The 27,892-nt window shown below is 37.3% G+C and overlaps 3 protein-coding genes and 1 long non-coding RNA gene across 9 annotated transcripts; 2 read left to right on the plus strand and 2 right to left on the minus strand.

The window, feature by feature from the left end:
• Positions 1–519: 519 nt before the first annotated feature.
• LOC141599040 (MLO-like protein 4) lies at positions 520–8,251 on the minus strand. 2 transcript variants are annotated; one of them, XM_074418917.1, is made up of 15 exons: positions 7,861–8,251; positions 7,600–7,657; positions 5,416–5,642; positions 5,220–5,336; positions 4,810–4,873; positions 4,445–4,536; positions 3,781–3,855; positions 3,264–3,349; positions 3,132–3,181; positions 3,001–3,041; positions 2,743–2,913; positions 2,619–2,654; positions 2,413–2,480; positions 1,143–1,203; positions 520–1,032 (listed from the first exon to the last, which is right to left on the minus strand). In XM_074418917.1, the coding sequence occupies exons 1-15, from the start codon at positions 7,984–7,986 to the stop codon at positions 667–669; spliced, it is 1,638 nt and encodes a 545-aa protein (XP_074275018.1). In that variant the 5' UTR covers positions 7,987–8,251; the 3' UTR covers positions 520–666. The 2 variants fall into 2 exon arrangements, with proteins under 2 accessions (XP_074275018.1, XP_074275019.1); XM_074418918.1 differs by lacking the exon at positions 5,220–5,336 and having other exon boundaries at positions 7,861–8,108.
• A 1,772-nt stretch (positions 8,252–10,023) lies between these two features.
• Positions 10,024–14,064, plus strand: LOC141599047 (uncharacterized). The gene is made up of 6 exons (XM_074418930.1): positions 10,024–10,686; positions 11,573–11,823; positions 12,056–12,431; positions 12,533–12,664; positions 13,278–13,453; positions 13,678–14,064. The coding sequence occupies exons 1-6, from the start codon at positions 10,132–10,134 to the stop codon at positions 13,799–13,801; spliced, it is 1,614 nt and encodes a 537-aa protein (XP_074275031.1). The 5' UTR covers positions 10,024–10,131; the 3' UTR covers positions 13,802–14,064.
• Positions 14,065–15,157: 1,093 nt separating this feature from the next.
• On the minus strand, positions 15,158–21,795 carry LOC141599048 (uncharacterized). Of its 4 annotated transcripts, none has more exons than XR_012523705.1 (7): positions 21,343–21,795; positions 21,115–21,188; positions 17,866–17,967; positions 17,234–17,306; positions 16,471–16,873; positions 16,300–16,367; positions 15,158–15,848 (listed from the first exon to the last, which is right to left on the minus strand). It is a non-coding gene; the product is annotated as an uncharacterized LOC141599048 (long non-coding RNA). The 4 variants fall into 4 exon arrangements; XR_012523704.1 differs by lacking the exon at positions 16,471–16,873 and adding an exon at positions 17,531–17,618; XR_012523702.1 differs by lacking the exon at positions 16,471–16,873.
• A 368-nt stretch (positions 21,796–22,163) lies between these two features.
• Positions 22,164–27,524, plus strand: LOC141599049 (uncharacterized). Of its 2 annotated transcripts, none has more exons than XM_074418931.1 (7): positions 22,164–22,290; positions 22,582–22,724; positions 22,829–22,920; positions 23,914–24,013; positions 24,836–25,691; positions 25,859–25,992; positions 26,487–27,524. In XM_074418931.1, exons 2-7 carry the CDS (start codon positions 22,630–22,632, stop codon positions 27,346–27,348), a joined length of 2,139 nt encoding a protein of 712 aa, XP_074275032.1. In that variant the 5' UTR covers positions 22,164–22,290; positions 22,582–22,629; the 3' UTR covers positions 27,349–27,524. The 2 variants fall into 2 exon arrangements, with proteins under 2 accessions (XP_074275032.1, XP_074275033.1); XM_074418932.1 differs by having other exon boundaries at positions 22,252–22,339.
• Positions 27,525–27,892: the final 368 nt, after the last annotated feature.

A 27,892-nucleotide genomic window follows, 5' to 3' on the forward strand; every position in this document is an offset into this window, starting at 1 on the left:
CCCCCTAATGTAACGATCGCTAAATACAGGTTAAATTTTGATGATGTGGCAATAAGTTAATAATTAAAAATTACGAAAATTTCCTGTGGTACTCTTAATTTAGTCAGATTTCCCATGGTCCCTGCTTTTCATTTTTTCTTCACGTGAATTTCAACTTCCAACTCCTCGAGGCTCAGTTGCTGTGAATTCTAACTGATAGTTGATACTACTACGAACAACCCAGTACAGAAAACAGAAATATTAGATCAGATACACACAAGAACAGGACCAGTAGTTCACAGAAAATGTTTTACAGTTTTACCTTCTCGGACATCAGCGGAGACCAACACATTATTCAGACGAACATCTCTCAGGTTTAAACCAACACAATTAGCGAGCATTCCTTGGAGCTTCTCTATTTTAGGAAACTTATATCAATAGAATCACGATTACTGAAATCAAAAGGGAAACGAACGGAAAGCTCATCAAGGTCAGGCAAGCTATAAATGCTAGCTCCCTCCTCTAGTGTGAAACTGTGAATCGCGATAAAATATGAGATTCTATTGTTTGTTATAGATAAATGAGGCATGACAAATAATGGATCGAGCAATTGTATGTCATACAACGGTCTTATATGAATGTGTAGTAGTGTACTAGTGTGTACCTAATTTACATGGATTATAAACATCAGGTTTTCTGAAACAAATCAGCAAGTGTATCAGAGTTGTCCTGGAAAGTAGCTTGAGCGGCCTGGGAGATATACTCCTCTATACGAAAGGAAGTAAAATCATCAGGGACAGTAACGGAATTTGAAACACCGGCTTCTCCAGTTTGCTTGGGATTTGCTACTTTGATCTCATTCAAAGAAGCCACGGAAGAGCTTGAAGATAATGTAAGGGATGCAACTGTAAGTGTCTCATCTATGTCGTCAAGGGAGCAAACTGATCTCGCTGTATGAGACCGTTTTGACTTGGCCTTTACTCTTTTGCACCAACTGTGTAACGAATCTCTTACACTCTCCGCTACCAACGCTTTCTTGCATTTTGATCCCATCTTGTACCATTATAATCCAAAAAAAAAACGTCAGTGCATTCGACAAGTTTGATAGCATGCATACATACATAATTGAACACTAAGAGGAATGCAACAAGTCTGCAACTGACCTGAGTAATGATAACGCTAAGAGGAACTGTGCTGTAGCTGCACCAAAATTGAACAAGAACTCTGCATTCAGAAAGGAAATTAAAAACCATTATAAGATAAAGACTACCTAACCCAACCGGAGTTTCGAGGGCATATGAACCTGTCAATGTCATATAAAAATTGGCACAATACAACAACAACAACAACATCAGAGCCTTGGCTGCATTCTTTTGGATTTCAAACTTATAGGATTCGAATCGAATCAACTTATAAGATTCGAATCGAATCGAATCGAACTTATAGGATTCGAATGAACTTATAAGATCTCGAACTTAATCAACTTATAGGATCTCGAACTTAATCAACTTATAGGATCTCGAATCGAACTTATAGGATTCGAATCGAACTTAAATTAAGTGAAGTATAGGATCTGAATCGAACTTATAGGATCGAATCGAATCGAACTAAACTTATAGGATTCGAATCAACTTATAGGATTCGAATCGAATCGAACTTATAGGATCTCGAATCGAATCAACTTATAGGATCTGAACTAAACTTATATGATCTGAACTGAACTGAACTGAACTTAAAGGATCTGAAGTGAACTTAAATTAAGTGACTTGAAGTCCAAAAGAACAGGGCCTTAATCCCAAAATAATTTGTGGTCGGCTGACATGAATCATCCTTTAGAACCGTCCATGGTTGAACGCACACCTCAAAATGCGAAAAAAAGGAAACGGGGAAAAATGAAAAACAAAAGGGAGAGCAAAACATAATACAAAGTCTAAGGTAAACTTATAGGTTTTAAAATACAAGTCCGGGTTTCTTTTATAAAAACTTAAAATTTAAATCGAGAATAAAGATTAAAACGATTTTGAAAGCCGAAGTAAAATATATAAGAAAGTGGCTGGTAAAAAGGGTTACTAAAGGAGGGAAGAACAAATAAGTTTTTTTTAAAATTAAATAAAAACACTAAATATGTCAAATAACATCAAATACTAAAAATCCACATGTATATTATTACTCTTATATATTATCCAAGCTGCAGACAAATAGCGACAGTGAGTAAAATATATAGCCTTTTTTTGTGTGTATGCTGCAAGGAAATGCATGTGCTACCATGGGTCCATGGCCCCTTGATATTGGAAGTTGGAACAACTACATTGAAGTATGACTAAAGATTTATGTCTGGTTATCAAACTTAGCAAAGAAAGAAAGGACAAAAAAAAAAAAAAAAAAAAAGAAAAAAAAGAGTAACAGTATGTAGAGTCTAAGAATGACGCATACCCGGAAACTAGACGTGTTACAACCATTGTATGGTTCTTTGTAAAACAAGCATGTTGCTTGAATCCCCACTACACAAAGGAGAGAATGTAGTTATTTCACATTGAAAAAATGCGCAAACAGATTGCGCCAAAAGAAAAGTTTCAAAAATATGTTGGAATTCCTGAATTTTCTTCTGTATTTCTCTTTTTTTGTTTCCGTGGACTTACCATGGACCAAATAAATGTTGCCAATTCAAACGAATTCTGCAGAATTACCCAAGAAAACAGGTCACATGAATAGTAATTAAGAAAATCCGGAGATTTCACTATTTCAGGGCGGTAATAAAGTCACCTGGAAGGAAACAAACTGTATTAGCCATAGTATCATCTCTGGCTTTCCAAACCAGAACAGCCCATCACGTGGTTTCACTTGCGTCCCACTGGCTGGGCCTGATTGTTCTGCTATCTCTAGTGCTAACAGGGAGACAACATGTTCAAGCTTTGTCCCCAACAGCATCACAAGCTTTTCACAACAAATCAACACATTATTCATTCATGTATGTGCGAAGAGCAAAGAAGACAAAACAATGATAGTGAAAGGTTAACTTACAACGACGGGAATAAAAGAAAGCCAAAAGTAGATGTTTAGCCCTGCAAATTTAGCGGTTGTTAGATTCAAAATTAAAAAGAAAGATTAAGTAGTTGAACTTGTATGAGTAGTTCCTTAGAAGAGAGAATTACCGTGGACATTGAGCAGAATACATAATATAGCATAGCCCCATAGCGGCCAGCTGCAAAATCCAGGCAGCTAGATTCATTGATGAATACATATATCTACTCGGATGAATCTTTCGAACATAAATGTTTCTATACCTGATTCCTACAATTGCATTGAATTCATCTTCCATGCTCCTGACCATGTATTTGTGGAAGTTGTAGGAAAGTGGTAATTTGTGGTTCTGCAAAAAATCAATACAAATTAGTTTTCACCACCACTGATACTTAGAATTAAGAGCGAGTTTTCTCGTCCTTTTCTTAACAAAAAAAGGCCAGCTTCTTACTATTGGCAAAAAACACTCCAATGGACGGGTTGTCTAACTATCTCCAGAAGGTAGCATATTTTGGAGAATGGTGACTCCGGACTCCGGAGAGTGGTAACCTATGTTACTCAGACTCGTATAGAAGTATCCGACACGGGTACGTGTCCAAGTGTCGGACTCGGCTATTTTTTTTAAGAATATGCATATTTTGGTCTAAAATGAGGTGTCCAAGGGTCATACCCATGTCCGAGTGTTGAGTGTCGGACACGGGTACGCGAGGAAATTAGAAGAGTCGGAGTAACATAGGTGGTAACTTTGTGGAACTTATAGCGAGAAAATGTGAGACTTACGGTAATAAAACCCAAACGGAGGGCCAAATAGTCCGACTTCTTAATCGTATTCTTGAATTGTCGTAGAAAACATAGCTGCAAGATGTAAGAAACATTGGATCAACTGGAGAATTCAATATCCACTAAATAGATCATAGAGCAATACACTACTTGAGCCTGCTAGCTTAGGCATAAAGTCGTAAACCTTGACAAGGAAGATCTTCACAAGAATCAATGATGCGGGTGTGCAAATATACGTCTAAAGTAATCAAGAAATCGGTTTCATTTCTCTGAGTTGGACAGTCAAAAACTGGCTGCAATATACCTCTAGTTTTATCCTCATTGGTAAAAGACGCACGAGAATTACATGATATCTTATAACTGATGCTTTTAGCTACATGTATCATCCCCATTAGGGTTAACTTATACTCACTCAGAAATATCTGACACAAGTGCCCGTCTGAATGTCGGTCAACACTACTTTGTGGAATCATTATAATTTTGGTTAAACATAGATCATCACGAGCTATTTTGTACAATGAAGCGTCCAAATGTCAAATGGGTAGGCAAGGTAATATGAAGAATCGGAGAAAAATATAAACCATCTTGAGCCGTGTAAAATTACCACGGCTCCTTGAGGCAGAAAAATAGCTTGTACTGTGAGACAAAGAAATCATCAAATTACCATCCAGATTAGAACCCGGTTTCTGCTCCATGGATGGGAGGCATGGTGGAAAGCAAAGGTTGTTTGCCGCCTCATAACTTTGTTCTTCTTTGCTGCAAAGCAAGACTGTTAATTAGACGCACTCGTAGTGTTGCACAAGTATTTAATTTTGTTGGAGAACCAACATTGTGTACTGCACTTCAGTGCGGTTAAAAGTTAAAACCATGCCACATTTTCATTAAAGGCAAACATTGCCAAAAAATTATAATGACCACACAAAAAAGAACGTACAGAGATAGGAGGATGGTTATGTAGATGGGGCATAGTTATTAGTTAATAATCGTGTGATGTTTCAGATGAGAACAGCTTTAGCGTAAAAATCATACCTTGCAAATCTCCATCACCAGCTTGATCAATCGCTTGATACTCCCATTTTCTCCAACTGTATATCTATGAAATATGCAATCAGGAGCGTAAAAATCATTCATGATACTAATGCTTCTAACATAAAAGAGCGTTGGGTAGTCGTGCATAACAAAAGAAGCCCGTTATGGAGTATCTGCTTCTTTAAGTTAGCTTGCTTCACTATATTCTGTTTGAACTCCTCTAACTGATAGTAGGATCAAAACACCTATTTCCGTTGTAACTATTGTAGATTGGGAGAACATATTAGTCAAAGTTGATGTCTTTCGATCACCAAAGTCAAATGAAGACAGTATAAGTTGGGTGGAGGGTTAAGAACCTCAACTATCCGGAATAAGGAGGGTAAAATGGCAAATCAAGATCAAAACTTCACCTTTGTCATGGCTAGCCCAACTGCAACAAAGCTGTACAGAACATGGGTGATACCAAGTACAAACAAGAATCGGTGAAGCTGTTCTAGACCTTCATATGACACAAACGGTTCACGCCCCTGCAATAATCACATGGTTAAGACACTGCTAACTGAATGTGTAACAAAGCAACAAACACAAAGAAACTGAGCTACTAACCTTGGGACATGTATGAGAGACGGAACTGTATAATCCTTTTGGAGGAACATCAGTCTCGTTCAAAGAAGGGTGAGACTCTCTAACTAAGAAATGATTATGCGGAGAGAAATCTTCCTCGGTACAAGTGTAGAATCTACTGTCAAAAAGAGATGAATCCACACATATTTCAGAAATCCATCTCGCCCATTGCCCCAACATTAATGATATCAGACCCAGTAGCATAAGCTCTGTATAAAATTGAACATATGAAGGCATACACATTAGTCACAAACAAGAGAGGCAACAAGCAACACAGAAAAAAAAATTAATTATTTTTCTACTCTTTCAGCAACAGCGACACCAATCAGTGAAGGAAACGATTTCCATTAAAATGTTGTCACTGACACGGACAAGAGGTTTTCAGTTTCACATCAGCCATGACTCCAATTTAACAAAAGTAGCAAAAATGCGGAAGTATTTCTCAAACACACAAAGATAGCCAACAATTAAACAACAGTAACTGAAGTACAGGCAAGGCAGGATTAAACAAGAAAATGGTTACTGTAACTGATATAAGTCTACAACACACACTACTAGAGACTACATTTCAAGCACACACTTTGACATGGCATGTAAATCACTACCTAAGAGCTATAAATATAAACAAACAAGAAAAAAACTTGGCTAAGATGCTCATCCAGTAGGTCCTTTGTGTATTTTGGGACTACATTTTAAGGGTTTCAACTTTGGCGCAGTAAACTCATCCTATAAGCTTACGAAAGCTAAACCTCACCAGCTCACCTCAGCCTACCGTCTTAAACAAGACTTGTTGAGCAAACAACTCAATCGAATATTCTTCGTGCATGTTTGGTCCACGTACTTCACCATGAAATACCATGTACATTAAATTCATATAAATAGCAATTCATGTAAATTAGGTAAAAGTTGGTTGTTTGGTTTAGACAAGGGAATTGTAATTCATCTGGAAGCTCCCACTTACAAAGTGGTTACGGCCAAGGTAAGTAACTACATTTTGTAGAAATCCGTAGAAAGTTCTACTTCCCATAAACTTGGCAACCAAACAAGAAGCCTAGCTAATTACTAGGATTTTTCCATTTCACACTTTCACGTGAATCGGGTAGACAACCAAACAAGCGTCAAGCACTGAAGCACTTAAATAAGCAATGGCAGATCGAGAGGTTAGGAGGTGCGGTTGGCCCAGTTGCCCCAAAATAATTTTTTACCCCAAATTAACAATAAATATAAATTCTTGGGTTAAATTTTTTGTTTTCCTCCCCCACCACTACGCCGTTATCGAGCGTCCTTGCCACTTGCGTGTGCCTCCGTTCACTCCCCGTCTCTCGTTGTCGCAGTAGTAGTCGTGGATTGCTGCATAGTTCACCATCAGTCACTCATAGTTCGCAGACACAAAATCCCAAAATTGATTTGGGAAATTCTTAACCAGAGTCCATCTCCACTTGTCAGTAGTTTTAGACAACTGACAACCTACGCCAAATTATCACCGAACAGGTTCCAGCTAACCAGTAAAACCAAACCGGCTCACTGAACCAACAAAAACCTATCGCTTTTTAGCCTAACCAGTTTGATAGATGAACCATCTCAACCAAAACCTTAAGGTGATGGTTGAACTCCCTCACTCAAATGTCAATTGGGCTTGAAGAGTGGTTAGTGCACAGGCTCTCCCGTACCGTGTTATGAGAATCCACTTCGTCAGTTATTGAGGAGTTATTGAGGTTGCCAGGATACGTGTCCTATACCCTGGCTCTGATACCATAATAGATGAACCATCTCAACCAAAACCTAGAGATGATGGCTGAGGCCCAACTATTATAATTATTACTTCATTTTAACGATTAAGTTTGCCGAACTGACAACGAAGACCCCTCAATGCACTTATGGCAGAAAGATGAGCTCAGTGGGTCAGACGCACCGAAAAATGATTAATACAGAATATAAAAGTTCTTTTCCTAAATTTTTCAACACTTGTTTCTTTTGCTTGACTAGAACAATAAAGTTATCAATCTATATTTTGTCTCAAAACTTTAAATTCTGGTCCCCCAACCCCAAAAGCCAGGGTGTTCAACAAGGATGAGTCGAAAACAGTGATAATCCCTTCGTCGTGTGTGCTCTCATAAGATGTAAACGACTGACAGAAAAGCCAAGTTAGTTGAGTCAAACAAATACCTTCCTTAATCTTCTCCAAAGAAGCCAACAAAGCTTTCCTTCTTTTCTTCTTCAACCACTGCCATTAACATATACAACAAAAAGAGTAAACTTACTACTCCATAACTACACAAACATACACAAGCAGTGGCGAAACCAGACGAGGACTAGCAGAAGCGGTCGCCACACTAAAAGTATTCCGTCCTACTAAGTTCAAATCCTGGTTCCGCCAACACAGGCAAGCAAGCTAAAACAATGCAGAGCAATTGCAGACAATCTCACCTTACCAAACCAATAAATAGACCTTTCTACAAGAAAACAAACAAACACCATAATAGTAGTAACTGTTGCAACAGACCATGTTGGTGTTTCAGCTAAAGACCTCCCTTCTCTTAACTCACCTTCCATTACTATTCTTGCTCATTTACTAAAAACCCACTTACTAATCCTACATTTTCATCATAAAAAGCTCAAATCTTTGGCAATAAAAATGGAAAGTAGAGACGGGTTTTCACCCGTTTTAATCTTGAGACGGATTTACTAATTCTACAATTTCAATCATAAAAAGCTCAAATGTTTGGTAATAAAATTGGAAAGTAGAGACGGGTTTTGACCCGTTTTAATCTTGAGACGGATTTAGCTTAATAAGATCCAGAAAATGAGGAAATGAAGTGTTAATAACATGGAAATGAAGTGTTTTAAATGGAAGGAAATGCAAATAGGATTGATTAAATGAGCATTGGTGCAGGATTAGCTGGGAGTAGGGATTCCAAGGAACATGGGAAACTTCAAGTTAGTAGTAATCTCCCTTAAACTAAAAGAATAAGAGATTCTCAAGTTTTCCCGCCTAAATGAGTTGCTCTAAATTGGGCTTTGGGCTTCATTATATCCTATCTTTGACTAGGCCATACTGATTTATTTCATAAAATTCGATATTATTAGTTTTTGCATAATGTTTTTTACCAAGTACGAGTATTTAGTTCGTATAAAAAAATTATGAACTTATATTATTAATTTCTTGACAAAAAAAACTTTAAAATTATTTGATATAATTTATTAATTGAAATCATTAGTTTTGTGATGAAAAATTTCATTAAAATATACATTTCATGAATTTACATAATTCTAAATATGAAAAATTAATAATACGTCAATTTTAAATCTTAAATAATACATTATAAAGTAAGTAAAAGATCTATGAATACCGCGCATGTATGCGCGGGATCCATACTAGTAATTAATAAAATGGGTTCGCCTTGTCCCCAAGTTAGTTTGGACAATACAACAAACAGTACACGTGCATTCATCTTCTGTTATTAGTCAAATTTATAACTATGGTACAGGACAGACGTGCATCGACTTGTATTTGAATTGTTGAAAGGTTTTACTCGTATTTATGTGCGTTCCGTGTATATAAAAGATACGGAGTGCACATTAATACACGCGTCAAATAATACTTCATTTTATTTCGTGGAATGACAAGTGATGAGTATTTAAATGATGGGTTGCAATTTCACATAATATAAGGTAGCATCGAGTAATTCATATGAGTATTACGGAGTACTTATATTTTTTGTTTTAATTGCTATCCATCTATACATGATTTATCATGTTAGTTAGTAAGTGGAAGGAGATCGATAACATTACTCTATTCATTTTTGTAAGAAAGTTTTCGAGTCACGTCCTAACAATTGAAAAAGTGCAACTTTGATCGTGTACTATCAATCGTAGCAAACCAACAACTTGAGTCGGATAGCTTACTCGGTATTATTTACAATAATGTAAGTTATTCAACCTTCTGTCAAAAAAAAAAAAAAAAAAAAAACAACTTGAGTCGGAATTAAACGTATTCTCTTCCATTGTAAGCCTGATGTGTTCAAGCACATGTTACTTTGTGCCTTGGTCTAATACTCCCTTCCATTTCAAGCCGAATATTCAAGATAATAATTATTTGCGACTTAAGTAACTCGTGATCTCGTCCTAAATAAGTGATCATTACTCAATACTACCAGGCAATCACAAAATATGGAGAAACATTTACGCATCTGAGGTAGTACCTCAGACCTTGTAGTTTTTGAGCATATACACATTTTTTTCTGAGCATATTACCATTATAAATATAGTTTTTGAGCAATATTATATTTTTTTAGTGTAATATTTTAGTAAATGTGTTCAAAAACTTTATACTAAAGCAGAATTAAAAAACTTTTAAATAAAATTCAGAAAATAAACAATAAGAGGTACTATCTCATATGTATAGTCTATAAACTGAAAAATATGTAATGAAAGGAGAATATATGGTCAAACATTCATTTTAAAATTTTATTAAAAAAAAAAAGTTAAAAACAATTCCGTAAATTTTTACAAGTATCTTGAATTTTCAAACGGATTATACTTAGTTTAACACTAAAACCCTACTAGTAGTGGGTATGGGCGTATGGCCAGTGGCCACTAGCCCACTACCATATATCTCTTCCCCAACCTTTCTTAAACCCCAAAATTTCAAACCCTGAGTAAAAACCTCACCCAAAAATTCTCAAAAAACCGCCAAAAATGGATGTTCAACAAGCAACCAATAAATCAGATTTAGTACTAATCCTAGATTATGGTTCTCAATACACCCACCTCATAACTCGTCGAATCCGGTCTCTTTCAGTCTTTTCGCTCTGCATTTCCGGCACATCCTCACTCAAAACCATCACTGACTTAAACCCACGTGTAATTATCCTTTCCGGTGGTCCCCACTCAGTTCACGCGCCTGACGCGCCGGTATTCCCTGATGGGTTCGTTGAATTTGTGGAAGAAAAAGGCGTTCATGTACTCGGGATTTGTTATGGTTTGCAATTGATTGTCCAAAAGCTTGGGGGTTTAGTCAAAGTTGGTGATAAACAAGAATATGGTAAAATGGAGATTGAAGTTTTATGTGATGGAAGTAGGTTGTTTGGGGATAAGTTTAAGGGTGATAAACAGGTTGTTTGGATGAGCCATGGCGACGAGGTTGCTAAAATGCCTGATGGGTTTCGAGTCGTGGCGACTAGCCAGCAAGGTGCTGTTGCTGCTATTGAGAATCCTGTCAGGAAGTTTTATGGACTTCAGTATCATCCTGAGGTACTCTAGGATTTCAATTTTTCGAGATTTTGTATTTTTGTATTAATTTATAGTGAATTTGTGGTTTTAGATGTTTAGCATACTGACTTTTTGCTACTAAAGGTAAACAAATGACCGGGAGGGAGGGAGTGTGTTAGAGAAGATAATACTCCTATGTGTGCAATGAAAGTTACACTATCTAAATCTCTTTGGATGATTATACTGTTTTTGGAGGCATTTGGGATATTGATATGTTAACCTTTTAGGGATGGGTTGAAACTTGAAAGCGAGTGGCTTTTAATTTCCTTACTCATTTGAAAGGATATGCCATGGTGGTTGGTTGTATAATAGAGGATGATGGTTGGTTTGTTTGGTAATTGAATACTGAAAGTTAACGATTCAGTAACGAGAGAGTTTGACAGTTGTGTTTTTTTTTATGGGCGGCACTTGTTGTCTTACCAAATGTGTTTTGTGTTTTTAGTTGCTTTGTGAGTTATCTGGTCGTGATTGCGTAATGGGTTCTTGTTGTTTGTTCGGTTTTCTGCTGAAAGTTGGAAACTTTTGTGGTTTTAACTTGGAAATAAGTATGAATTGTTCCAATTTCTAGTTGATTAAGTGACAAAATATTGAAGGGAAATGATTGCTGGATCACTACATTTGTATAAAGCGATTTTATGTTAATGCCACTTTACATTTATACATTACGAGTCATGGCAGTTTGTGAAAGTTAAGTATATATGTGAATATACTTAGCAAAGAAAACATGGATAACCTCTTACGACTTACGAGCCTTTGATATTGTGCGGATGTCAATGGAGTGGAAGAGAGTCTCATGAATGGAAAATCTTTATTATGATCATGAATTTTGATCAGTGAATGATGAGGTTAGCAACTGATTGTTTTGTAGGTTACACATTCTCCACTAGGGATGGACACGCTGCGGTATTTTTTGTTTGATGTTTGTGGGGTAAGTGCTGACTGGACTATGGAAGACGTTCTGAATGAAGAAATCAAAGTTATTCAGAATACAGTAGCTTCTGATGATCACGTCATTTGTGCATTATCAGGCGGTGTTGATTCTGCTGTTGCTGCTATCCTTGTTCACAAGGCTATTGGTGACAGACTTCATTGCATTTTTGTGGATAATGGGCTTTTAAGGTGAGGATTGACTCGTTTACTGCCTCTACGACTTTAATCCATCTATATGGTTCGTACAATCGTACTTGATTTTGGTGGTCATCCTGTATCAAGTTATCTTTAATTTTGGGGAGACATTTGCCACTGGTGGATCACACTTGGAATACTTGTATTTCTGGTAAAAAAAAGTCGCATATGTTAGCATCAACAATTGTAACTAATTTAGCATGCATGTTGTGTGTCGTTTGTGTAGGTATAAGGAGAGAGAGCGTGTTATGGATACATTTGAGAAAGATCTCCACCTCCCTGTGACTTGTGTTAATGCAACAGAGAAATTTCTAAGCAAATTGAAGGGTGTTGTTGATCCTGAGAAGAAAAGAAAGATAATAGGGAAGGAATTTATTTGCATATTTGATGAATTTGCTCAAGAATTGGAGAAGAAGTTTGGAAAGAAGCCTACGTACTTGGTTCAAGGAACCTTGTATCCAGATGTTATTGAATCTTGCCCGCCTCCAGGAAGTGGAAGAAATCACTCCCATACAATTAAGAGTCATCATAATGTTGGTGGACTTCCAAAGGACATGAAGCTGAAACTTATCGAACCTCTTAAGCTATTATTTAAGGATGAGGTTTGAAAATGAATCTCGGGTTCCTAATATTTTTGGTAGTCTAGTATTGCCTTCCAATTTGTTGAAAATTCTTGATTGTCATTTTTTTTTTTGAATTGAAGGTGCGTGCACTAGGAAAGATCATGGACGTTCCTGAAGGATTTCTGAAACGTCACCCGTTCCCTGGACCTGGGCTGGCTGTTCGTGTTATTGGCGATGTCACTGAAGGAAACCGTTTAGAAACTTTGCGGCAGGTGAGAAGATATTTTCTGACCTTGATTAGAGTTTTAACTGTTTCTCCCGTTTAATAAGCAATGTTGAACATTCTTCTCCGTCACCAAGTATTGTATTATTATCAGAAAGTCTCCTATGCGAGACGAGCTCAGATCCTTATGTTTTCCTAATTTGATTGTCCACAAGTCTCTTCAGTAAACCGGCAAACCTAAACCCGGTCTAGAACAGACCAACCAGAAACCCATATCGACCTGATTCTACCCAAATGTTACGGGCCCCGATCCTTGCCGTCTCGAATGCAAACATACCCAAAATGATCAGTAGTGGAAGAGGCTTGTCACGTACGCTACCCCTATGCGCTGTTTGCAGGTCTACTCACGAGAGATCGTTCCATACTATTTTAAAGTGAAACCAACCCTTTTGAGTACAGAACTCACCCGTTATCCACTTAGTTACTCGCCCAAAAAGAAAACTAAAACAAAGTATCAACATTTTCATTATATGGGTTGGTGTCAAGATAATCTTATCAGAAGACCATTTTGTATGAGAAATTGTATTTGATTATCGGGTTAATGCGTTGGGTCTCACTTGTAAGGCGGTCTGGTCTCATCATGTTTTCGTGTTTCTCCTCAGGTTGATGAAATATTTATTCAGTCTATTAGAGATGCTGGACTATATGATGAAATATGGCAAGCATTTGCTGTTTTCTTGGGTATTCAATCAGTTGGAGTGCAAGGTGATCAAAGAAGTCATTCTGATGTTGTAGGCTTACGAGCTGTTACAAGTCACGACGGGATGACAGCTACTTGGTAAGCATCCAACATTCGTTTCTTAACTTGTTTTACTTCAACTATGTCTAGTATATATATATTGATTTTCAATTTTGGATCCGATATTCTAAACAAGTAGTCCAACTGTCTCGCGTTGCTAAATATTGAACTGGCCATTGGATTGCTGATTAAATCGTTTGGCCACCGTATGCAATTATGTCTTGGAGTCTGACGGATAGTTACGTCTGGTGCTGTAATTGCAGGTACCGTTTTGATTGGGATTTCCTTGATAGCGTGTCCACCAAAATCACCAATAGTGTTCGGGGTGTTAATCGAGTTGTTCTGGACATAACCTCAAAGCCCCCGTCTACGATAGAGTGGGAATGATAACTCAGAAAGATTTAGTATCCAATTTTTGGTCACTTATTCACTAAGGTGATTGATTTGCAGATGCTAAGCTGCCATTTTTCTGTCATAAACTCATAATTGGGTAGTCAGTTACTTTTGATTGTATCGTCGTAACTGGCATCTGCTTGATACTAAGCCGACATGTTGTGTCATGTTGGCGGACTCAGTTACAGAGTAGTTTAGATTGTATTGTTTAACTGGAATTGCTTGAAAGCTGCCAATTTTGTGTCATGTCCATTCGTTAGTTTCTCGAGCTCTGTCTTGTACTCTTGCCTACGGTTATTTATGGTCTAATAAGTTATACTAGGAAATGATATCCTGTTGAAAAAGCCGTTAACGGATTATACAACTGGTTGGGTGATCAATAATAGGAGTTGCTCCTTGACAGCGAATCTACTCGAGTGAGATGAATAGAGAGTATACGGTTGATACAAATGGCCTGTTTTTCTATGGACTACTTTATTGCGTTTCTTTTACTGAAAATGGGGTAGCAGTGTCATAAAAAATCGGATTTTAAATCTAGTAGAGACGATGTTCAATTTTCTTCATACTTAATTTCTAACGAGTACAAATTATCAATTTGTTCAACACTTGTCGGAGTGTACAAATCTAGTAGAGACGATGTTCCCAATTTGAACAAATTGATAATTTGTTCAATTTGTACAGGAGCCGTTTCAAATTGATAATTTGTTCAATTTGTTCCCAATCTAGTAGACACGCCTCAAATCTAGTAGACGATGTTCAATTTTCTTCATACAGGAGCCGTCTCTACTAGAGTGGGATACCTCGAAAGAGTTGGACATGAATGTCCGATACACGCAGCCTCTATGCAAGATGTAAATACCTCAACCCGCAAGTAGAGCATGTCTTACTGAATTTTACTAGTTCGCTATATCACGTCTTTAATTAGACTAGTTGTTGTATCGCGCGCTTCGCGCGCGATACCCCAAGATATTGTGACTCGTTTATTTGGATTAGTATCGATTCATGCACGGAGTGCGGTTTTCTCAAACTTGATTATTAGTTTTGTTGTTTTTCGCCCAGATTGACAATGTTAATTGCAGCTAGGAAGGACTATAGTTGTTCTATTGAAGAGCATTTTTTTATATGCATATTATCACAAGCTCGATGGATCTTTCTAGGGGGATAATTGGAATGTGCTTCTCATACGGTTGTTTCGCTTCGCTCGCGATACCCCGAAGTTATTATTTTGCTTCTCATACCATTATTTCGCTTGTGAGATTTTGAAGTGAGTACTTGATTGTTCAACATAATTATGGTCTATGGAGACCTAAAATATAAATTTTAGAGTTGGAGATTTTCGAGTGCCCCAAGTTGAAGAGAGGAAAAATATGAATCCTACATATCTAGGCCTGAATTATGGAGACATGAATCACAAGTTCACAACCACCGCCAACATACAAAAAAGATGAAGTAGACAAGATGCCCCTGTGTTTTATCTGATTTTACAATATACCCTCAGCCTTTTTTATAAAATCACACAAAATCCCCCCAGAACTCAATAAATTGTTCTACAAATACCCTAAATACTAAAATTTGACAAATTTAAATATTTTATTTGGCCAGTTTTAGTTGAATACTCATCTAGATTACGTAGAGAATTTTTGAGATAATATGTAACTATTAAAAAACTCTAGCTGCCAAAAAAAAAAAAAAAAAAAAAAAAAAAAACTCGAATTTGGACATTTGGAGTATTTTAGGAACTGATGTGGGAGTTTAGGGGCATATCAGATGTTTCTTAAAGATTGAGAGTATATGGTAGAATTTCAGGGGGTATACAGGGTGTATACCGTAGAAAATTCCAAAAAGCATATATTTCCTTATAAAGTCAATATTAACCCGTGTATCAACCTCTACATATCAAAAAGATGAAGTAGACATCTTGCTCTCCTTCAAAACTCTGCCACTATGTTACCATCTTGTCTTCATGTCCAAGCTTGTCTTACATCTATGATCTATCCCTTCTTGTTGAAATGTTGGGCTATTCAAATTATTGTTTAGACTCCTGAAATAGAAGACAGGTGACAAACTGCACCATTCATTTCTATGTAGGTAAAGTTGCATGAGCCAGTGAAAAGAATTTAACTCTATATAAATACATACCCTATAAAGAAACAAAGGTGTTATTGTAAAACCAGCTTTTAGCTACAAATGAAGGCACTTAAAATAGCTTGATAAGTACTTTCCAAACGGTAGCTATGTAAAAACAACCAGCTTCTTTACAATAAATTAAATTATTTTGAGGATTTCGAAACGATAGCTATGTACGTCAATCGTCGAAGAACGTTGAAGGAATCTCTTTATAGAATTTCCTCATTTACTCCACAATCTAAACCTACCTAACTACAATTCTCACAAGCTGTAAGCAAAAAAGGGAGCACGATATAGGTGAACCTATCTCAGTTTGGTCACAAGTAATGCATAAAACTTAGTCAAGCACAAAAGCCATAACATACCTGTATATAAAAGCTAGCTCCGCCAACTGAACATGCAAGTGATTCCAAGCTATTATCTCCTTGATGATCTGAAATCCAAAATACTTTAATTCATCAAAACAAAATCTATGTTTAATCTATTCACCAATAGAAAGTAAATAGTATAAAGTTGCACATCCAAACACAAATTACCAACGATTTTGTTTGACTCTAACACAAGATAGTGACAGCCAGCCTCCCCATCTAAATAGTACAAATCTCTTTATTATGTAATTGGAAACGTCTTTATCAATGATTTCAACCAAACTTCAACCTCCACCCTCCTCCTCTAACCTCAACCTCAAACTCAAACATCAACCTCCATCTCCTCAGCTTTTAGCCTCACCCTCCACAACCGCATCTTCCCCCCTCTTTATCCTCCTTCTCCAACCTCCTTCTACCCCAACCCCGACCCCAAGCGCAAACAAACCTCCTCCTCCATGTCTGACCTCAACCTCCTCCTCCACGTCTGACCTCAACCTGCTCATCCAACCTCCTCCTAAGTGACGATCAGCTAAAAATGAATAACTTGTTGTATGAGTTCTCACTGGCTTACCTGTATTTAGTAGACAAGATAACTCAAGAGAAATTGTTTATATTGGCGTAGTAATGTCCAGCAAATATGTATATATCGACATAATATATTGTCAATTGAGGCATGACCATATGTGTTGTTTTCAAGTTCTAGGAACACAGGGCTGCAATTACATGAACTATAATATTCTACTGAAAGTACACAAATATTCAATCGACAATTATCTTCTTACCTTTTCAATTAGTTGTGGGGAGGATATAATGTTTGCAATGTCATTTAACAGTCTTATTTAAGCTACATTATCTTATAACGGTTATAGTCAGTCGTTGAAGCTATATATAATAATGAATAAGAGAGAAAGTGCAAAGAAGATTTACTTACTTCGAATCACGATTGCGTTAAGTCCATCTCGAAACAAAAATTTTGCTGCTTCATCAAGTAAGATCAGTTTGGCCTACAAGTGTGATGACAATACTTGAGGTATATAATAGTATAAGATAATATTAAAGTACAAAATTCGTAAAAATATACTACTCATATTAGAACAGAGGAACATCTTGACAAAGTTCTTTTTCAGAAACAAAATATCCAATAATTTAAATTGATGGTTTATTCAAAACTAAGCCTCATTAACCAAACCCAAATCAAATCAAACAATACAATGATGAAATATTGTACCTTTCCCCCCTCTCCTTATTTCATTTACGTTGTCAAGCTTTCTTAGTTTTGTCAAGAAAAGGGGGAATCTTGTTTGCAACTCCATCATCTATAAGAAATATTCCTCCCGAAATACATTAGAATTGAAAATGCAGATGTGTGTTAGGTCAGCACGTAAAGAAATGAGCAAAGTTTAGCGACTACATATCATCACAGCTTAAGTGACTCCATTAAAACCTAAGATTTTGCAAATGGCTTTGGAAATGAATTTTGGGAGGTTTTAATCAAACAAAAACATTAAGGAACAAAACCAATCGCATAAAATAAGGACAGAAAAGTAGATGTCAAATGCTTACATTTTTCTATTTTCTTTCCGCGTGTATCAAACCTAACTCCTTAGGTTAGCTAATTTCTCTATCCAGGCCTCTCCTCCATCTTTCCTTGGTCTTTGTAACGACCTGGCCCAAAAAATATGAGTGCATCATCTAACCGTAGATAGTATAACTTCACATAGCAAGTACAACTGGGATTGTCAAGGAGGCCTTTGAACGATAATATATGTATCGTGTAAAAAGTAGAAGGTAAAGTGGTACCTTAGTGATCAACAAATTAATAAATGAACAACACAATTAATAAATTTGTTCTTTTTTCACATCAAAGCTGCTTGATGCAGGGTATACGTCAAGACACGGAAATACATATTAAAGAGAAAGCTAACTCACAATCTTGCTTCTTGGCATAACAACTCCATAGCCAAGGTTGAAGATCCATTGACACATCACGAGAGACATAACAAACTAATTTTTTAGCACCAATCTTTCAGAATTCAAGTAGTCACAGACTCCCAGCAACTGGCACGCCCGATAGGGATATTACACATATTTTGACAAATTAAGACCTCTTTGCAACTGGGGTATAAACTATAAAGCTGTGCTAATCAATCGTAGCCTCGTAGGCCTGGGTTCAAATATCTTCTCATCGTTGTATTGACCTTCTTGTCATTTCTGGTTTACGTTCCAATAAATCACAAGAGTAAATGTTTATAGACGAAATACATAGCTGTTTATTACGATCCATTCCAATGTTTTCGAAGTTAACCTATCAACTAATATATGGTCGCCAAGACACAAATCTAACCTGCACTATAGGAGCATCCTTCAACCCCTACCTAGTTTTGGTTCATTCATGAACCCCTAAATTTTATTATCGTCTCACAAACATTCTCCATCACTACACTATCCCAGTAAAAAAAGTTGAGAGACAAACTGAAAGGCATATTGAGTCTTTTGTCAAACAGACATGAAGCAGTCTTAATGTAATCGAGCATCATCAGTGTTGAAGAAGACCCCTAACAGCCCCTCCAATAAAACTTTTAACCATTTCACCCTCCGTCACGAAAATTAAATTAACTTTCTTTTGACTAAGCATTTTTGTTCTGTCTCACATAACATAGTCAACTAATTCAATATAAATTGGCTCTCAAAATAGACAACAAGCCAACAATGAGTCATCAAGTTACCCAAGGAATACAATGACAGACTCCTAAATTGTGAAACCTTTAAAAACAAGATGGCATAAAGTCGATCAAATTAATCAACCATCATTTCTCATCTATTCCCGCAAATTTTTACACATTCGAAAATGAAAGAACGCTAAATAGTTGTACAACTTCTACTAATTTATCTATCCAACTACATCAATTAACCGGAGCCGACCTAATATTAACCTACATCATCAAAGGAACGGAAACATTGATTTAGCTCATGATCAACAGATTTTTAACCCTTGATGCGAGGAATTCCAAATTCGAAACGTCCTATGGATTGAGGATTCAACAACTTCGTCAAACTCGTAATTGGACTCAGAGCTACACATTCCTCTCTTGTGAGATTGAGAGATCTCATAATTGATTTTTTATGTTTCCTTCATTTTTTTTCCTTTTTTCTTTAAAAAATAATAGCAGATACTACATAGAACAACTGTCTTTCTAATTGATTATGTGCCTTCAGTTTTTCGTCATTTCTTTACACCAATAGGAAGATTTCAGCTTCTTAATGGTTCTCTATCTTAGCTATAATTCAAGGCAATGGGAAAAATTTAGTGCAACATACGATATATTGCCAAGGAATTAATGAAACTAACTGACGACATCCTTCAGCTCGAAAGTTTCCCTCAGACTTGTATGATCAAGAGATAGAAGTACAGAAGCCAAAACACTATAAATTGTTTTTTTGTCGGATGATAAAAATATCAGCATCCAAAGGGACCTAACTCTATCATACAAAACTCAATAACTACACAAACTAATATCAGCACCCACTTGCTATTTTTATCCACTTTATTGGCGTTGAATTTGATTTCTACTGTAGTGTATGACACTGATTCCATATTTCCAATGGACCAAAGATTCATTACTCTTTGGTTCTGGATTATGATAGAATAAAGCAAAATGGCTCACTAAAGTGGCTGGGTTTCTTTCCCTTATGAAGTAGTGGTCCTCCGATGCAGTTCTCGACCCAATTTTCATTTTGGGTCATTCGGAAACAGCCTCTTTGTGTTGCTAACACAAGGGTAAGGCTGCGTACATCCGACCCCCATTACCCCGCAATTTGCGGGAGCCATTGAGGCACTTGGGTAATGTTGTTGTTGTAGTGTATGACACTGCTAACAAAGAAATAAAAAGTGTGAAATGAGAAAAGATGGACAAGAGAGCTTAAGAGGATGATCATAGTGCATTATGTTTTGGGAGCAAATTGAAGAATAATGGAGGTGAGAGGCTCACAATGCAAAAGGCTGAAAGTTGAAACTTAAGGGCTTACTTAGGGGTCAAAATCATCAATGAGGACTATCATTAGCCTACAACAAGCTATCCCTAACTACTTGTATTCAGCTGACGTAATTAAACTCAAATTTTCCAAAATTTTCAGCACTCGAAATCACCTAAAAATGAGTCTTGTAAAAGACGGTCTTGCATATCCAATTTCATTCATTCTTATGACATAGATCGCAACTTGTCCAATCAAGCTGGCTACATAACTCAATTATGATTAATTTCAAGCCCACTTCCTGACCATCTGAAATAGACCGTCTGCTAAAACAAATTATATGGTTCTTTTCACACACCCCCCTCCCCTACTTCCTTTCTCCACAAAATCCATATCGAAAACCTCCAATAATAGCAACAAAAAAGAGACAGAACAAACTAAAAGGCGGAAATCATCAGCGGAGCAAGTGCGTATTCTAACACGTAATTGTTATGACTATGATGTACCCACTTAAATTAAAATCAAATAAAAAGATCCACAAAGCTTGATCCTAATCTTGGCCTTAGGAGCATCATTAATTCCAAGCTAGTTTAACCATTGCATTCTGTCCTGAATCATGATATGTCCTCAGAATTCATTTCTATTAATTAGTACTAACATATTTCTTGTTGTACCATTATGACATAAACAACTCCAAACCAATCCAACCATCACAATACTGAAAAGTAGAATGCAAGCAAGTAAATGACTAATTAAGTTATACCTGTAATCTATTCGGCGAATGTCGGGGATAACACTTAAGCAAAGAAAACAGACAAAGTGGGGGCATAAAAAAAGTACCTGAGAGAAACAAATGATCCATCCACAGATCGACGGCAAAAAAAAAAAGCGTCCCGGGTTAGTATTGAAGAAACCTGAATATCAATCAAGTACTGGATTAATCAAAATGCATTACAGCGAACAAAGAAGAAGAATAATTGAAGATGATAATCAAATTATTATGAAAAAACCTAACAAATTAGAAGGTATGAAAAGGGAAAGTAGATGGGAGTGTTCACTCTAATTTACCTGATTAGTTCGCTTGTCAGCCATGGCGTCACCGTCGATTCATTATGACCGTACAACGTATTTCGCTCTACTTCATAATCTCCTCCCACTCCGCAAAAAGTGAAAGCAAAAAGTGTAAGAGTGTGAGCAGGTGATGGTTTGTATTAGGGTGATATACTGAGAAAACAAAAAAGGCAATACCCGAGATAGAAAGAGGAAAGGAGGAGAAGTATTAGGATTTGCCGAAAGAGAGAGGTTGAGGGTATGATAGGAGTGTAGCTGGTAAAGTTAGGGTGAATGTGGGTTGGACAGTTGGACTTGGACTTCAAACGATAAATAAGTAGATGATGAAAGTATGAAGGCCCAGCTATTCCATGTAAAACAAAAGGCGGCCAAAACGACAGGAAGGGAAGTCGTATTGGACTGTTCATTTGAACAGTAAATGAGCTTGGGGACATTTAGAATAAGGTAGGTAGATAGACAAGCTGTTTTTAGTTTTACTTGTTATGTCTCTTCATTTTTTGAAATTTCCCATTTTGCCCTTCTTTTTATTTGTTCATTTGGATAACGTTATTTTTTGTATATTATTAAACGATATCAACAACGATAATTAATAATGACTTAAATTTTTCGAAGATCCATTTTTGACGATTTTTTTTTTCAAATGGCTTAACTCCACGAAATGAACGCAATTGTGAAAAAAAATTACTTTTACACATGAACTGACCAACGCCGATTCATATGGTTAAATGGTTTACACAAATAGGCCTAGGATAAATCGGGTAAATCATAGAGTGGGCGAAGGCTCAATTATTTTTAGGGGCATAATTATGGGCAAAGCCGGATATTTTAGGAGCAATAATCAGCCATTTAAATTTAAGACGGATATATTGACCAGAAATCGCCATTCCTATTTCCCTTTGACTCGATGATCTACAGACTCTACAATATTGAGCGACATTTCAGCTTGTCAGTCTTCACTCTTTAATCTTTACGCTCAAATTCAGCTGAATTGACTGTATGATTTAAGAACCCTAACTTCGTAATAACAATCAATTTAGCTGAATTTACTATTTTTAATTTTGTTTTCGGTATTGGTCGTAGATTAACTTGTAGTATTATGCTGCAATTTGAGTTATGATTCATGAATTTACAAGCTTTAGTTTGATATTTCCAATCTCGGAATGCTGTTATTTATTGATTTCGTTTATTGATTAGGATTTGAATCAACTATTTATTGTTTGTTTGCTTTCGCTGTAGAATTTATTGATGCTATTCAATTAGGAAGGTGTAATTTGCTGAGTAAAAATGGCTGATGAGGAGACAGTTGTGGCGATTAAGAAGCCGCCTCGTCCGCTTGTGCGTCTTGTGCTTCTTTTGATGTCTCATCGTGTTCTTGTCAGGTATCGCCTTTCTGTAGCATTAGGTTTTCTGTAATGCTTGTTTGGTTGTGAATGAAGTCATGACTATGACGGGTTTATGATCGAATTGTTATGTCTGTTGTCAGTTCTATTTGCTGTATTGCTGGAGTTGTTGCTCTTTTGATCTTGCCAGTTCTTGCCAAAAACACCTACATTTCAGAAAACGCGCTCATGCCAGGTGCAACTTGCTTGACTACTGTAATTTTTTTGGTCTCTTAGGGTGTGTTTGGGTTGAGGGATTTGGAGGGAAAGGGAGGGGAGGGAATTGGAAGGATGAGAAATCCATTGTTTGGTTAGCAAAATGAAGGTAGAGGGATTTGGAGGGGAGGGGAAATGGATCCCTCCATCTTCCTCCTACAAGGCAAATTAAATCCCCACCAATATGGGAAAGATTTGGAGGGAAAATCACCTCCTCCATTCTCCCTCCCCTCCCCTTCCCTTCCTTTCCCTTCCCTCCTTCCCCTTCCCCTCCTTTTTTTCCTATCCAAACAAGGCCTTAGGGTGTGTTTGGATAGCAAAAGTGGAGGGAAAGGGAGGGGAGGGGGAAGGAGGGAAGGAAAAGGGAGGGAGTGGGGCGTGGGTGTTTGGATACAATTTCCTTCCAAATCTTGCCTATTGGAGAGATTTTGATTTGCCTTGGAGGAGGGAAAATGGATCCCTCCAAATCCCTCCCCCTTCATTTCCCTCCACCCTTATTTGATATCCAAACAAGGGATTTTAAATCCCATACTCTCCCTGCCTTTCTTTTCCCTCCAAATCCCTCAATCCAAACACACCCTTAATGTATGGTACTTAGTGCTTGGACTAGTAATCAGTTGATTGATTCCTTGTAATTTCATTAGCGACTCTGGAAGTGAAGTAAGATAAATGTTCGGGAATACACCATTTTATTAGTAATCGTATGTTTTGGGTTACTTGTTAAGGAGGATACAACACAGTTGATATGGTCGATTGGTCTCCCATTTAGATGACCGGTTCGACAATCTTACTCAATAGTGTATATGCATAGCTTTTCACTTTAAAAGACTTTTGAGTGTGATATATGGCTTTTTAATCGAAGAAGCAATGATTTTTATAAGATTATTTTATCTATTATTTTTATAATCATTAGCATTAAGGTGAAATCTTTGAGTATAACAGTGAATTGTGTGGTTGGAACTTTGCCTCTCAGGTTCAGCAAGTTCCATGCTCTCTGGCCGTGATGTTGCAGATGCTAATAAACTTATTGCTGAGATAATGGGCTTGAAATCTAAAGGCAATACTGCAGGCATGTATGTGCCATATCTACAAACGACCGCTTTTGACTGACAAATGTGACAATATAACGTTATACTTGGACTATGTTTTTTGCGTTCTAAGTTAATCGTGTCGTTTTTTTTAGGCAAGTGCACTATTTACTAAATTTGGAACCAAGAATGAGAGTAATTTTTATTTGAAATTTGATTGAATAAAGCAAAATGACTTGCTAAAGTGCCTGTTATACCTGCAACGCCGAGCACAAAAGCTTAAGGGTGTGTTTGGATTGAGGAATTTGGAGGGAAAAGAAAGGGAGGGGAGTAGGGAATTTAAAATCCCATGGTTTACTGTGTGCCCTTAGTAGTCCTTTTAGTGTATTCTGATTGTAGTTTTAGAAAGCATGCCCTCGGGTGCTCTTAATTCCAATGGCTCGGTGAGGCACTTGCTAAAAAGCCTCTGCGTGCCTTAAGTTTACCTTGTTGATAAGGCACAGCTAGAGAGGTGTGGTACTATGCTGTCTTCATGATATTTTTTTTTTCTAGTACTTTTATTATCCCCTTTTATTTGCCAAATTATCCTTGGCTTTTACTACACAATTTTTTGTTGGAAACACAAATTTGTTTGCAAAAATAGTGATCCTGGTGTATATGAGGCGCATGCCTTCGCCTCATGTGTTGCGTCTTGTCGCCGCAAGCCTTCATTGCCTTGGTTTGCCTCACACCCATCAAAAATAACATTCTCATACGATCACCTTGTGTGTCAAAAGCCGTAATTGAAGTTACTTTCCTTAAGTCATCTCTGTGATTGTGTTCATTTAAACAAATTCAGTTACCTGTGTTTGCTTCGATGAAATGCAGAGAAATTCCAAGGATACTAGCAAAGTGCATAACGGACTTGGGCGCCGAAGCTAGTCAGTTCCAGTTCAAAGAACAGTCAAATAGTTTCCATCCTCTTCATTTTTTTTCTAGCCCAGATAATGACCTAACACATGAAAATATAAGTTGTTCCTGGCCAGCTATCAGTACTGTGGGGATAATCAGGGCTCCACGTGGTGATGGGAAGGAATCTATTGTCTTGGTCACTCCTTATAATCCCGTTAAGCCTTATGCTGATGAAGCCTTAACTTTGGCTGTGGCATACTCAGTTTTCAGTTTGCTCACACAAGTCACCTGGCTGGCAAAGGATTTTATCTGGCTTGCTGCAGATTCTCGGTACGGGGAACATGAATCAGTTGCTGCTTGGTTGAAACACTATTATGCCCCAAGATTTGATAGTCCAGGAATAATGCACAATAGTTTTTGCCCTGCTAGCAATCACCTTGATGAACATGAGGAGAATCAAATTATAGGTGAACAGCCACTCGAGAGCTTCAGACGTGCTGGTACTATGGCTGCGGCCTTGGTTGTCAAAGTTAATGGAGAAGAAAAATCTGATGACAGTCTAAGTATATTTGCTGAGGCATCAAACGGTCAAATGCCAAATCTTGATCTTATAAATATCGTGAATCATTTGGCGGTACACTATCAAGGTTTTCATGTTAAGGTGGGGAGACTGTGGCCGTTGCTACATTCAAATATTCTGAAGAGTGTTGGGGAAGCAATTCAGTTTCTAGGAAAAATTGCTAGAATGTTAAATCCCCAGTGGGTATTTGGTGTGTCTGCTGGTGAATATGTTGATGGTGTTGCTACCCTTGCCAGTTCATTGTATTCTCAGGTCATTCTTCTTCCTTACTAGCTGCGTACATGCTGCATGGCTATTGCACTATGGTTGACATGATGTTTGTGTGTTCTCTTTCTTTTGGTTATTGTCTTTTTTATAACCTTTTTTACTCACAGTTCTTTTCCTGATTTTTTTTCTTTCTTATATTTTCTTCTAACTAGGCTTTAGGTGTTCCGACTGGTTCTCATGGTGCTTTTCGCGATTACCAAATTGATGCTGTGACGTTGGTGATATCTACAAAAGCTTCACCATATAACTATGTCAAAAAGAGTGAATTTCTATTACGGAGTGGCCGGTAAGTTTCTCTCCAGAACTCTTTTTGTTAACCCATATAGTATTTTGTAAGTTTTATCCAACTTCTTGTTTACCTCGTAATGCTCTTGTCAGCTAAATCCGGGCTTGAACTAAATTTAGACGAGCTCTTTAAACAACTGTGTATATAAATCTAACAAACTTTGTGAAGCTTAGATGGAGCTTGATTGGGGCAAGCCATCACATATCTTGTACGATCACTTTTTCATAAGATGATGTATTATGGACTAATCTAACAAACTTTGCCAATCTTATGATGATGTATTATGGACTAATCTTCCGAGAAACGTAAAAGAGACAAAAAAAAAAAAAAATACTTGAGTCTGCACGTGTTTATAAAACGTTGATTTTTCCCCTAAGCCCTGTTTTATTAGTCATATAATAAGATTTATTCAGTGGAAACTTCGGGCCATTATGTAAAATTTGTGGAGCATGTGCTACAAATTTTCTCAATTCGTTTTCAACCCTTAAATGCAGGTTGGTTGAAGGTGTAGTTAGATCAGTGAACAACTTGCTTGAGAAGTTTCACCAGTCTTTCTTCCTCTACCTCCTAACAGGCCCCAGCAAGTTTGTATCAGTTGGCGTCTACATGATTGCTTTTGCTCTTCTTATTGCACCGTTACCAATCGTTGCTGCTTCTCTTTACTCTGATGCCATTAAGTCTGATCCTGAATCTTCATCAAAGACCAACCCTTCTCTTGACCTAACCGCCTCCACTAATTCGTGGAGATGGCTTCGTTCGGCAAGAACCGTATTTATCATTCACATATGGGCGGTTTTCGTAGCACTATATCCGTATTTCATTTGTCAGATTCCCAATACGACCTCAACAACTTGCGTTCTTTCCTGGATTTTGCTATCAATACTCAGCCTTCACTTCTTGTACTTGCTTTTCGGCTCTCCATTCTCCAACCTCACAAAGTCTCTCCCCTCGGAAAAAGAATGGGCAGTCTTGAAATCTGTAATGATTGCAGCTGCATTTACTGGTTTGTCCCTAATGTCAGTGGTTAACTTTGCAGCGGCGGAGATCGGGGCGTTGTTGATCGTACCCTTATGCTTAATGGCCCATCCTTTAAAACTAGATTTCCAGGTTCGTACTCGAAAAGCTCTTGCAAGAATCGCTTGCAACGTGGTCCTAGGATTGTCAGGCTTTCCACCATTTGGTTTCTTTTTAATGAAAGGTTTGTTGGAAGGATTTAGCCACGCTAACTTTGGCGAGTTTTGGATCTGGGTTGAGTCGCTATGGCTAGGGAATAGTGCAACATATCTATATGTAATGTTGGTGCACCTTCCTTGCTGGGTGCTTTGTGTTCATATATTGTTACATCGTTGTCACTGACTTTTACACTGTACTGTCAGAATTCTGACTTCAATTTAGTTGTTTGTAACGGCGTTTTTTAATTGAGTCGTTCTGTACACTAGTTTCAGGAGTCAATTTTAGCTTGCTAGCTTGATGATTCTTTTTCCGTGTTGTAACACACTATAATTCCATGTTATTTGATGTAATTTTTGTGGTAGTTTTTATTGTGGGTAATGTGTGTTTAACAAAGGTTAATGTCGAGGGGACACCGTATTCAGTAAGGAGCAAGAGTTGCATTGAAGAGACTGCCATCTTGATTATTGAAGGTAAAGTCGAAAATTCTGTTTGTAATGAATGACTAAGGAGGATGCAGCTTGGTCGCGTGATCGCAATGCTGCTGTGTGATGGGTTATGATACAGGAAGGACAGGAATTGCGGGAGATGGGACAGAGTTTCTGGGTTGAGGATGCGTTACAAGCAGAAGCAGTTGAGTTATAGAGATCGGTTTTTATTGTCTTCAATTTGTGCTTCAACTACTTGGATTGAAGGAGACGCATCATCTAATTAGAAGCATCACTGGAGA

This window comes from Silene latifolia, chromosome 9 (assembly GCF_048544455.1).
Source record: "Silene latifolia isolate original U9 population chromosome 9, ASM4854445v1, whole genome shotgun sequence".
NCBI lineage: Eukaryota > Viridiplantae > Streptophyta > Magnoliopsida > Caryophyllales > Caryophyllaceae > Silene > Silene latifolia.

Excerpts from the sequence above, each read along its gene's own strand:
- LOC141599047 (XM_074418930.1), top strand. The coding sequence starts at position 10,132 with ATGGATGTTCAACAAGCAACCAATAAATCAGATTTAGTACTAATCCTA. Across the intron at positions 11,824-12,055 it reads GTGGATAATGGGCTTTTAAG|GTATAAGGAGAGAGAGCGTG; the intron begins GTGAGGATTGAC and ends TCGTTTGTGTAG. Across the intron at positions 12,432-12,532 it reads AGCTATTATTTAAGGATGAG|GTGCGTGCACTAGGAAAGAT; the intron begins GTTTGAAAATGA and ends TTTGAATTGAAG.
- LOC141599049 (XM_074418931.1), top strand. The coding sequence starts at position 22,630 with ATGGCTGATGAGGAGACAGTTGTGGCGATTAAGAAGCCGCCTCGTCCG. Across the intron at positions 22,725-22,828 it reads TCTCATCGTGTTCTTGTCAG|TTCTATTTGCTGTATTGCTG; the intron begins GTATCGCCTTTC and ends GTCTGTTGTCAG. Across the intron at positions 25,993-26,486 it reads TTTCTATTACGGAGTGGCCG|GTTGGTTGAAGGTGTAGTTA; the intron begins GTAAGTTTCTCT and ends CCTTAAATGCAG.
- LOC141599040 (XM_074418917.1), bottom strand. The coding sequence starts at position 7,986 with ATGGAAGGTGAGTTAAGAGAAGGGAGGTCTTTAGCTGAAACACCAACA. Across the intron at positions 3,182-3,263 it reads AATGCAATTGTAGGAATCAG|CTGGCCGCTATGGGGCTATG; the intron begins GTATAGAAACAT and ends TGGATTTTGCAG. Across the intron at positions 2,481-2,618 it reads CAACATTTATTTGGTCCATG|TGGGGATTCAAGCAACATGC; the intron begins GTAAGTCCACGG and ends TCCTTTGTGTAG.